The 11897-nt window shown below is 40.7% G+C and overlaps 1 protein-coding gene across 7 annotated transcripts in view; it reads right to left on the bottom strand.

Annotated features, from left to right (window-relative positions):
- PPP1R12B (protein phosphatase 1 regulatory subunit 12B) overlaps positions 1 to 11897 on the bottom strand; it is a 255505-nt gene that overhangs the window by 152906 nt on the left and 90702 nt on the right. For all 7 annotated transcript variants that reach the window (XM_069074582.1, XM_069074578.1, XM_069074583.1 and 4 more), the window contains exons 9-11: positions 5973 to 6085; positions 4331 to 4534; positions 3099 to 3181 (exon numbers count right to left, since the gene is read on the bottom strand). In XM_069074582.1, the coding sequence (XP_068930683.1) occupies positions 3099 to 3181; positions 4331 to 4534; positions 5973 to 6085 (400 nt within the window). The remainder of the gene's footprint in view (positions 1 to 3098; positions 3182 to 4330; positions 4535 to 5972; positions 6086 to 11897) is intronic.

Here is an 11897-nt window from a genome sequence, read left to right as displayed (position 1 = left end):
CTCTCTCTCTCTCTCTCTCTCTCTCTCTCTCCTCTAACCACCAAATTGGTCCAGACTCAAAAACTTCAGACTTTCCCCAATCACAATTCTGACACTTTCACTTAGGTAGCTTATCACTGCCATTCACTGTGTCAGCACTACAGATTCAAATACAAAAGACAAGTGGCAGACTGGATTAATTCTTACTCATGTGGAAATGACTGATCCTTAACCCTCTCAGAAGTCATGAAATTTTTTTTTTTAGAAAAGGATACTTATTAGAATTTCAGGCAATATGAGAAAACTTTGTCAAAAGATTTAGAAAGTCTGGGGCCAAGGCTTGGCAATTTCACCTCCATCCCATCTCTCAGGTTCATCATCTTCTCTCCTCCTGCACAGTCATTGCCTGACTTCAGGCTCTCATCACCTATCATTGAGATGACTGATCCACTTTCCTCATTGCTGTCCCTACTTCCAGTATTCTTCTCTCCAATTCTTTTCCACAAAGTTACAGAATAATTTTTCAAAAGTGCAGATCTGATCATGTTACTGTCCAGCTCAAAAATCTTCAATGACTGTCTTGCCTTCAGAATAAAATGCAAGGGGGTGGCCAGGTAGCACAGCAAGTAAGAGCACCGGCTCCAGTGTTGAGAAGACCTGGAGATCGAATCCCGGGCTCAGACACTTAGCACCCACCCAGAAACACCTGGCTGTGTAACCTTGAGCAAGTTACTTAACCCCAATTGCTTATGGGCGGCCAGGTGGCTCAGCGAGTAAGAGTACCGGCTCCAGTGTTGGGACGACCTGGAGATCGAATCCCGGGCTCAGACACTCAGCATCACACCCAGAAATAACTGGCCGTGTAACCTTGAGCAAGTTACTTAACCCCGACTGCTTAAAAAAAAAAAAAGAATAAAATGCAAACTTCTAAACCTGGCACATAAGCCCCCCGCCAAACTTGGGTGCCACCCCCTTTCTAGACTTGTTTCATGTCATCTCTTCTTCATGTTTACTATGTCCCAGCTAAAGCAGTCTCCTCGATGTTCTCCGAACTCGACATTCCCTCTTTCATCTGCATGCCTGCATACAAGCTGTTTCCCATACCCAGAATAAACTCCCTTTTTACCTCCAGACTTTATTAGGAGGTTCTTTGTTAATTAGCTAAAATATGCTTCCCAGGAACTTCCACTGGCCCTACTTCTCCTTTCTGCATCCCTTGAGAGCAGGAGAAAACTAGCACCAGCAGGCAGATGTTATAAATAGGAAAATATAGTGTCAATAGGGAAAAACCTACTTATCTTCTAGCACTCACCAACTCTGCTCTGGCCAGGCCAGTTGACCCTCTGGACCCCTCAAGTTTGTGCAAGGCTCCTGCTATTCTCCCTGCCCCCTGCTAAGTGTCCGTAGCTCAGATTCTGCCTCCTTTCCCCGACCACTTCAACACCCAGTGCTCCTCCTCCTGGTCTAGGAACTTACTGGTCTGTGCCAGTCACTGCGGTGATTAATCACATACTTTCTGTTTGGTTCTTTCAAAATATTTTATTTTTTCTAATTACATGTAAAAATATCTTTTAGCATACATTTTTAAAAATTTTGAGTTCTAAATTCTCTCCTTTCCTCATTGAGAAGGCAAGCAATTTGATATGTGTTACACATGAACCACACACTTTCTTACAACGGTTATTTGTGTTATGTGTGTTAGTCTTGTATCTTTTTCAAGCTCCTCAGGGATTCAGATCATAGCATCCCAATCTTTGTATCCTCCCCTTTTAACTATATATTGGTGGAACTAAAACTGAAGACAACTAACAAAATTCTGTGGTTTCCCCAAGACACAATAAGTGGAATAATGCAACTAAAGGTTAGTCCTACCAAATTAAACAATAATGTAAACAATTTCAGACATCATATTTCATAGAAATAGCCTTCCCAGAATCATGGAATGTTAGACCTGGAAGGAAATTCAGCAATCACTAGATTGATATCTTCATTTTTCAGATGAGGAAATCAGAGCCCAAAGAATGCATGGTCACACAACTGATAAGCAGCAAGGCCAAATTCTGATCCCACTCCCTCAGGTGATCACTTCACTGGCCCTTTTGGGGCCTTTGGCTATATTGGTGGCCATGAATCAGATGGCACTCTGGCTGGGTCCCAGATTTGATATCTAGGTACACAGCAGCCATGTGCGGATGGTTTATAATTGTAAAGATCTGCACATACAAGAAATAATTCATTGTATAGTAACAAGGACCATTTCTTACCAACATGCTAAAATTTCTCTTTTAAAGTTCTGTATTGATATTTCACCATCATGCTATGAAAGTACTGAGGACATTTGATACAAATAAGAGTCAAAGCCTCTTAAAGCCTATAATTTTTAATTCAATTCAACAAGCATTCAAGAAGTATCTTCTATATGCAAGACAAATTTAGAGCATAAATCACAAGTTCTCTGAATTTGGAATATAAGTAGATTATTTTAGGAAGGACAGTAGGAAGGGAAGGAGAGAAGGAAAGACCAGGCAAAAGAAGGAAAAGGAAGCCAAGGAAGGGGAGGCAGGGAAGGATTTATTAAGCCTACTATGTAGTAAGCATTGTGCTAAGCACTTTTCAAATACCATTTTGTTCTTACAACTCTGGGAGTACTATCATTAGCCCCATTTTACAGTTCAGGAAACTGAGGCAAACTGAGGTTGTAACTTTCCCAGGGTTACACAGCTAGTAAGTATCTGAGGTGGGATATGAACTTGGGCTTTCTCGACTCTGGGTCCAGTACTCTATCTACTGTACCACTTCGATGTGGAATGGGAGTTGTTTATCACAGTGGAAAAGAACAGAAAAGATACTCGGAAGAAGACAGTGGACTAGTTGTAGTGCATGGTGAGACATGTATAAAAACTAAAAAAAAATTTATTAAGTGTCTTAAAGCAAGAAAAATCAGAAGGAGGGACCAAGAGTATGTGTAATGCAGATCCTGTGCAGTGGGACACTGACATGAGGCCATTCAAAATGGACCAAAGATATCTGCCTACTTAGGGCAGAGAAACAAGAACCCAGGAAGACCTTGGCACAACAGCATCGAATCAGAGCAGCCTGTTAGAATGACACAGACATACCTGTTTTCCTTTTCCTCAATGTCACTTGTGTTGTTGAGCCTCCGGGGTGCTAGTGAAGAAAAATAGCTTTTGTTTTCCCTCTCCTGCAAAACCAAAACAAGGAAAGTGTTGGGTGGGTGTAGTGTTGATAAGGGAGATAAAGCCTGGGACTAAATGTACCACCACAAAACATAACCCAATTATCCGGCTCAGTTCAGACACGGATTCCATATCCAAGGTGAAATACAAAGGCAAGTTTTCAGAGGCTCAGGAGTTCCTGGGTCCTTTCAAAGAGAAACAAGCATACATGGAACAAGCCACTGGGCAGCAGGGGTGATTAGAGCATGGATAAAAGCTGCCCAGATTGCCCAGCCATGGCAGAGAGGCAAGGGGTTCAAAAGTCAAATTCCAAACAATTCTAAATGCTAGATGGACTAGTACTCGTTTACTCTTCTCCCCACCACCATCTTATTTGTTTTTGAACAATTAGACTTCAGATATAAAGGACAGGTAAGTTATCCTGTGGGAAAAAAAATGTAGATGCTTCTTTGGGGAAAAGCACAACAAACAGCATTAGAGAGGCAACCATGCTAGCTAGCATACCTCCTTACATTTCAGTGTTCTCAGTAGGTTAAAACAACCATTCAAGCTGATTGAGATAACGTCATGACCTCAGAGAGGAAGGATGAGAACACTGACTGAGCCAATTTAAGACTGGGGATGGGGCAATCTGAAATGAGCCATTTTTACTCATCTCGGGTGAGGACTGCCCAGCCACTACAAAACAGATTTTCCCCCTTTTATTACTGGTGGAAGTTTTAGGAGCATGTTTTTCTCTAAATTCTATTCTTTCTGAGATCTTTTGGCTTGAAACTCAAACTAAGGGATTGTGCACCCAATGTCATTTAACTGTTTTGCTCCTAAGTCCTAAAAAACCAAGGCAAGTTGTATTTTCCCAGGAAGATGTTTTAGGCAATACCCAAGCCTGGATACACATCACATTGTTGCTGTCTTAAGTGTGCGAAGGCTAGATATAAATAGAGTCAAAAAGAGAAACTATGTGAATGGTAGAGCAAGAATTATGGTAGTTTTTGTCAACAATGACTTGTCCCTTGTGAATCATATTTTGTCCCCAATATTAAGGTGCTGATCTGTCTTCAATACTTGTGACTTTCTGGGGCTGGCAAGGGTTTCCTATTTACCCCCATGGCTGGGCTGTCACAGAATGAATCTCCTGACCCCCCAAACAGCACCTTTTCTTTGTTATCTAGCAGTGCAGAAATTCTGGGGCTCGATGATGAGCGGTAGATGGAAGAACCTCGATCCCTTAAGGCCTCACGAGGACTGGCCACCTCACTAAGCATGTTATGGCTGCCGGTCTTCCGGAGGCCAAGTCGCCACGAGGCTGGTGATTCATCCTTGGGCTCTTCTGACTTATTGAAGAAACTAGAGGAGAACTACAAGGAAAGGAAGGAACAAAGAAGAACTGATCAGATAGCAATATTCACACAGCTGGAGTAGATTCCTTTTTCGGACAACCAGTCCATAATTCCACTCTTAGCACTTGAGCTCAGTAAAGCCTTGTTGCCTTGTGCAAGGATGACTAGAGTGGATCCTAGTTACATGTGTGCCACTTAGGTCCTCACTACAGCCATCTATAAAACAGGGATAACAGATACTGCCTCAACTCAGAGGTTAGAAAACTAAAATGAGTCCTTAGCAAGGAAGGCAGTAAGACAAGCTGATTTAATGTTAAGTAACCCTGCTTCTGAAGTCTTCAGTGTGGTGTGGAGGTGGGCCTAAGTTCTTGTGAAGTCTATGACTAGTAGTTCCAGGTCCTACCAACTAGAAAGGCAAAGAGCTGCAAAAGAGGCTCAAAAAGGCAACAAGGAATAGAAAGGCAAAGAGTACGGGCTCAGCAACAGACTGTCTACCTGTCACCTGGCACCAGCCCAGCCCAGGCTGGAGAGGGTTCTACCACCAGGAGTCTGGCTAATAAGTGACAATTTTTTTTAGGTATACCAACTGAAGAAATAATCAGTTATATTTATAAAATAAAGGGGTTGCATCGGATGGCCTCTAAGACCCCTTCCAACTCTAAATCTATCCTGTGCAGGCCAAGGATCTACAAAGTACCAAGCATCACACTTTACAAAAATGTATAGCAAGTAAAAGGTGTAAAAATGTGCAATCTTTACAAAAATTCATTCAAATTCTAATTGCTAAAAGTCTTTCAGGGGACTTGGATGCACCTACATCAAGTTGGAGCTTTAATGGAGTCTAAAAGGCCTCTTGCAAAGTGCATTGGGCTCCCTTCCCTGCCAAGCCTCTCTGCCTATCTATCAGATAGTGTATGAGTGCCACAGAGAACCACGTGTGTCATGTTCACTACCCAAGGTTTCAAGAGGACTAATGGTGCATGAACCAATTGGTGCTTTGCATTTCAGTGGGTACTTTATCTTCTTTTTAACTTCCCATAAAGTGCAAAGATGGGCATCTCACCAGAAACACTTTAGACCAGAGGCAAAGAGCACAGAGAGATTGTCAAAATGGTAAATGCTGGAAGCCTGAGCTCCTCCAGGCTGCTGCCTATATAAAACTATTTGTAGGAAATACTAACTTGATCTTAAGATAAATTTTTTCAGGTAACAGATAACAAGCAATTTCTAACAACAAAGGCCCTTTTTGTTCTGTATGCTAACACTACTATCCAGATGAGAGTTTTATAGAATCAACATCAAAAGCATATTTATAAGCCCTAATGTACCATAAATACATAATCTGTTATAAGCTATAATATTATTTTACATAACTTCACTACAAAGTCATCCTCTTTGTCTTCTAGGGGATAACACAATGCTGAAGTTTATTTTATGGCCTTCCCAAGGTACTCACTCTTCTGGCAGGAGATGAAGAGAAGATATTCTGAGAGGGTGGTGGTATCTGCTCCATGACAGTAGTCTTTGATTCGGAACTGGAGTGGTTGACAACAGCCTCTGGCTTTTGATCTGGTGTTTAACAGTGGAGAAGGAATAAAAATACTATTAAAATTTTGCTTCTCTTTCATGCATTTCTCTGCTAATTGAAAGGGGTCACTTGGCAATTATTAGACAAAAAGATTAAAGCATGAATCCACACAAATACTTGAACTCCGTGTAAATTAAAAACCACTAAGAGACTGCTGGAAGTAGAAGTTAAGCAAATCAGTGTGTAACTTACTCCCCTGCCCTAGAACTTTAGTCTAAATCTTTATTATGTGTAGAAAGGATTAAAAACATATCAATTTGATCTGATGAATGAGTTACTATGACATACGACTGTGAAATATTTCATCAATTAGTAAAATTTTATTAAGCATTTGTGGGGCTCATGACAGCATCAGGCACTGTGGGAGAGACAAAAGAAGCATAAGACATAGTCTTCAACCTCAACAAATTTGCAATCTGGTTGGGGAGATGAAATCAGCTCATGTAAAACAATAGCAAAACAAAATTTTAAATCCCAAAATATCAAATGAGGAACCAAATGACCGTTTTGACCAGTTAGAGGAGGACACTCTGTGGGGGAAAAGAGTTTGGAGGCCTCCTCCCCCAAGGAACCTATTGCCTCAGGTAGAGTTCTGAGTCACCACAGTAAGACCAAAGCCCCTGACTAACACTAATTAGGCACCAGCGGAGAGGGTCCTCCACTAACTCCAGAGTTCTGGCCCTATGATTAACACAAAAGAGGGCTGGGCTGCCCTCCCAGGAAGTGAGTTTCTCCTCACCAGAGGTTTTTAAGCAGAAGCTTAATGGCTACATGTTGAGAGTGTTATAGTACAGACTCTTTCAGGCAACAAACTGAATTAGATCCAGGGTCCCTAATACTCCCCTAAGAGATACACAGATAGATTGCAGGGAAAAAATATTTTGAAAACTATTTCATTAGAACTAATTTCCCCTGTAGTCCTATATATTTTATCTAATACATTTAAAGAAGTTATTTGAGGAGGGGATCAGAGGTGGCCAAAGGGATCTGTGACACAAAAAAGAACTCCTAGACCAGATGGATGCTGAGGCTCTTGGGGGAAGGGGTATTGAGTAGGCTCGACATCTTGGGGTGGGGGTAGGGGAAGGATGGGGAGAAAATATGTAACTTGAAATCTTGTGAAAGTAAATGCTGAGGGGCGGCCAGGTGGCTCAGCGAGTAAGAGCACCGGCTCCAGTGTCGGGATGACCTGGATCAAATCCAGGCTCAGATACTCAGCACCATACCCAGAAATAACTGGCCGTGTAACCTTGAGCAAGTTACTTAACCCCGATTGCTTTAAAAAAAAAAAAAAAGTAAATGCTGAAAACTAAAAATAAATAAATAAAAAAAGAAAGTAAATGCTGAAAACTATAAATAAATAAATAAATAAATGAAATTTAATTACAAGAATGCTGAGGCTCCTTCCAACTCTAAATTCTATAATTCTGCAATCTCTTCCTGAAGCTATCATCCAGAAGATTTTGAAGTCTCCTTGCTCCAGGAACACAAGGATGATGCACCTGCCCTATCAATGTGTCACTATTCCTACCTGCCCTGTGTCAATCAGACAATGCTACAGTCATCCATTATCATCAACAGTCAAGCAACGAGCATTTACTAGGTGTTTACTATGTGCCAGGCACTGTACTAGGTGGTAGGGGTTCCAATAAATCTCTATGGACATACAAGGTATATACAGTATAGGAGACATGTATTCTCAGAGTGATGTCATGAGCTGTGGGGAAGAGCAGGAAAGGCCTTCTGCAGAAAGTAAGATGTGAGCTAAGTCTCGGACGCCAGGAGGCTGAGATAAAGAAGGACCGCACTAAAGGCATAGAAGACAGGTTAGGGAAAAAACTATCCACGGACCCCTTAGTGAAGCGCTTCTTAAACTGTGGGTTGGCACCCCATATGAGGTCACAGACTTGAATGTGGGGGTTGAAAAAATTTGGCAACAGTAAAAGGTTTCTGAACATACATGACGAAAAATTAATTCAAAATCAAATGTAATGAATCTGAGGCATTTCTGGCACTTCTTGCCCATGCTGTATCATGCAACTTCACTGTAGCCTTGGTTCTGAACACACACCATGCGTACTTTGCATTGCACATGCTGTCATGCCAGGCAAAGCCAACAAATGCTGCCAGAAACACCTCAGCTAAGATTTGAGACTGTTGTATGTTATGAATTGCAGTGTTTTTACGATACATACAAAATTTTTTAATGAATTTTGGTTTGGGATTAGGACAGAATTTCCAACAATTTCTGAAATGGTCTTAAACATACTTCTGCCATTTTATACTATGTATTTATGCAAAGTGGTATTCTCGGAATTGATGATTATAAAACCTAAATACTGATCAACTCTGAAAAATGCTGAAGATGTCCTGCAGTATTAAATGTTCTGCCAAGATTTAATTCTTTATGTAAAAATAAATAAGCACTTGCATCTCATTAGTATGCAAATTTACTTCCCTCTTTAATAAATTGTAAAATTATATGTATACCAAAGAATTGTTTTAAAATAAAATCTCACAGGCAAAAAGGGGTCAAAAAGGACTCCTGATCTAATTCAACTGATTGCCGCAAAGCATTCCTACTCTAACATATTCTGTGGAGGGAAAAGGACAGGGTTCAAAGATGGCTTGTCATGTGAAAGGAACAGTAAACAGGTGCAACTAAACTGTAAATGGATAGAGGGGAGTAAAGTGTAAGAAGACTGGGGAGGTGGGAAGGGACCAGATTGTACAGGGCTTTATATGCCATTACATTTGATCTAAGAGATAACAAGCAGCCACTATAGCTTACTGAATGTGAGTGTGTGTGAGAGAGGAACAGACAGAGAGACAAAGACAGAGAGAAACAGAGACAGAGACAGATGCTATAGGAAAATCATTTTTGGAAACTCAGTGAAGGATCATCTGGAGTGGGGACATCAAACAAAAGATGAAAGAAATAATCCAGGCATGAGGCAATGATCATTTGACCTAGAGTGGTCACTGTGTGAGGAGAGAGAAAGATACACAACACAGATGTAGAAATAAAGCTTGGCAACTAATTGGATGTGAATGTGTGGTTGTGTGGTTTGTCCTTAGTTCTCGAAGAAGACCATGACATCAGGAAGACAATGACATGACTTGCAAGTCAAATAGATTTAAGTGAGGGAGGGCAAAGTCACCGGCGTCATTTTCTCCTCTGTAGTCATTTGGGTCCAGTGGCCAAATATGGATCAGGACAACAGGAGATGGCTTAAGATGCAGTGGAAATTTTAGCCTCTAAGAGGTCTTTCACTTTGACTGAGGCAATACCCATTCAGTGAATAGGATTATTTAAGAAGTGAGGTGAGCCAAGGCATACTGGGAGGAGAAGCCAAAAGAGAAACAATTGCTATTATGTCAAATAATATGTCAAATCTCTCTAGAGTGATTATGAACTTCATTTCAGAAACTCTACAGTGCTCCAGGGCATGAATCAATGGACACAATGTCACCCACAAACAAGGGATCAGAAGGACCTCACAAATCCACAAGGGATCCCTTCTCCAACTTTAACTCTGTGCTGTACCTCCTCTATGACTGTAAAAACTCCCTTTTACCTGCTTTATGTTTTATTTGGTTTAAATAACCAAAAAGTCACCAAAAAAGATTTCTCTGTTACATCTTTTATATATCAAAAACCTATATAATTTATATGTAAACATGAAAGACAACTTGTTGGAGGAGAGCCTTTAAGGCACTATTTTGCTCTATTGAATCAAACACTTTTAAAAAATCAATCAACAATAAGCACACTAAGATTTTATATTTTTATAGTTTTCAATAAATTTGTGATTATAAGGATGTGGTCTACTGTGGAATACTGTCTGTGAAAATCTGCCTACTTTTTTCTAATAACAATCCCAATCCAATAAAGACTTATTAAATGTCAGCCACCATGCTAAGCGCTCGGGATAAAATTAATAAAAAAGACAGCTTCTGCCCTCCATAAGCTTACATTCTAGAGGAGGAGACAACACACAAAAGGAAGCAGGAAAGATGGGGAGGGGAGATACCAAGAGGCACCCAGGGCAGGGACATAAAGTTGAAACCCAGCAAGGCTGTATAAGCAAAGTGGAGTCTTTGGATGTGAGAGTCCAGTTTCTTCCTTCCATAATAGAAAGCACTGGGAGGAGTTTGGTTTTCTGTTCTCCTGCTCCCCAATCAGAGAGGAGAGAAGGTGGAGTCAATCAAGGCTTGAGTTAACAGCATAGTGGTGAATTTAGAAGTGGTAAACTTAAGGGGCGGCCAGGTGGCTCAGCGAGTAACAGCACCGGCTCCAGTGTCGGGATGACCTGGATCAAATCCGGGCTCAGATACTCAGCACCACACCCAGAAATAACTGGCCGTGTAACCTTGAGCAAGTTACTTAACCCCAATTGCTTTAAAAAAAAAAAAAAGAAGTGGTAAACTTATCCTGGGAGGAGGATCTTGTGGGAAACTGAAACCAGACAGGGTAGGAGATACAAAGTAGGCTATAATAATACCCTTATTAAAGATGCTCTCAATGTGTCTTTAGATTATTCTCATAAAAATTTGTACAGTTGGTGAAATAAGCATATGGATAGGCACTTACTGATCTCTTAGTCACTATGGGGGGGAAAGAAGGGTAATATTTAGGTCAGATTTCTTCCTTTTTAATGCCTTTGACATTATTCTCTATTCATTTTCCTTGAGTATTGATCTCTCAATATCATCAAAATTGTCACTGCCAGCATAGATCTCCTCTGGCTATGCTTGGTCTAGCCAATGTCTTCTCTTCAGTGCCTTTCATTCTCACTTCTTTCAACAGCATGAGCAGGATGAAAGCATTCAGAGTCCAAAAGTGGAAGCTACATCATCATTCATTATGAAGAGAGTTTGTTTTTTTTAAAAGCACTGATGAAGAATGAAGTGATCAGAACCAGCAAAACTATTTAAGAATAATGTTATAAAGAAAAGCAACCTTGAATACCTTAAGAATGCTGCCTGATGCAAAGACTAATTAAAGTTCCAAAGAACTGAGGATGAAGCATGCACCTACCTCCTGACTGAGAGGTGGTGGATTCAAGATTCAGAACATGAGAAGCACTGTCATTTATGGCCAGTGTGGAGACTTCTTTTGCCTAATGCTTTTTTTTTTTTTTTGGTTTTGTTTTTCCTTCTTTTTTTTTCTTTCAATATGGAGGAGAGAAAGAGATAGGGTAGAAGAAAAAAAAAAGAGTGTCATTAACACTTTAAATTGGTATTTGTCCATTGTGAGGGAGGGCTGTGCAAGGTCACCAGCCTCACTTTCTCCTCCAGAACCATGTACATCTGTCCAGCGGCAAAATAGATCAAGACAACTGGAGATGGCCTAAAATGCAGTGGGAGACCTTGGTCTTTTTAAGCTAAGATATTTCAGAGTTCTCAATTTGAGTGGGGCAACAGCCATTCAGTGATTAAGGCTGGTTAAGAAATGAGTCAAGGAAGGGCCTCTTTTATCTAATAAAAAAAAATTATATCAATCTGGGAGGGAAGACTCTCAGGGTTTCTGGTCAAAACAGAAACAATTACTATTTAGATTCACTCAGAGCATACAGAGCCCAAACAACGACCACTAAGTGGTGCTTGGGCTGGGATCTATTGTTGGCCAAGCAAAGAGAGTCAGAGTGAATAGAGTTTAAAGCAAGATCTTTAAGAAAGAAATCTAAGTACAACATATATTAGATTGCTTGCCTTCTTGCTTTGGACAGAGCACCTGCAGCTAAGAGTATGATACCCCATGTGGACAGAGTGAGAGGAAGGAGGGAAGGG

This window comes from Petaurus breviceps, unplaced genomic scaffold, assembly GCF_028583685.1.
Source record: "Petaurus breviceps papuanus isolate PSGF00001 unplaced genomic scaffold, PetGlider_PUasm1.0 90895, whole genome shotgun sequence".
In the NCBI taxonomy this organism is placed as follows: Eukaryota; Metazoa; Chordata; class Mammalia; order Diprotodontia; family Petauridae; genus Petaurus; species Petaurus breviceps.
Note: the sequence above shows the minus strand (reverse complement) of the source record. Positions and strands in the feature narration are given on the sequence as shown.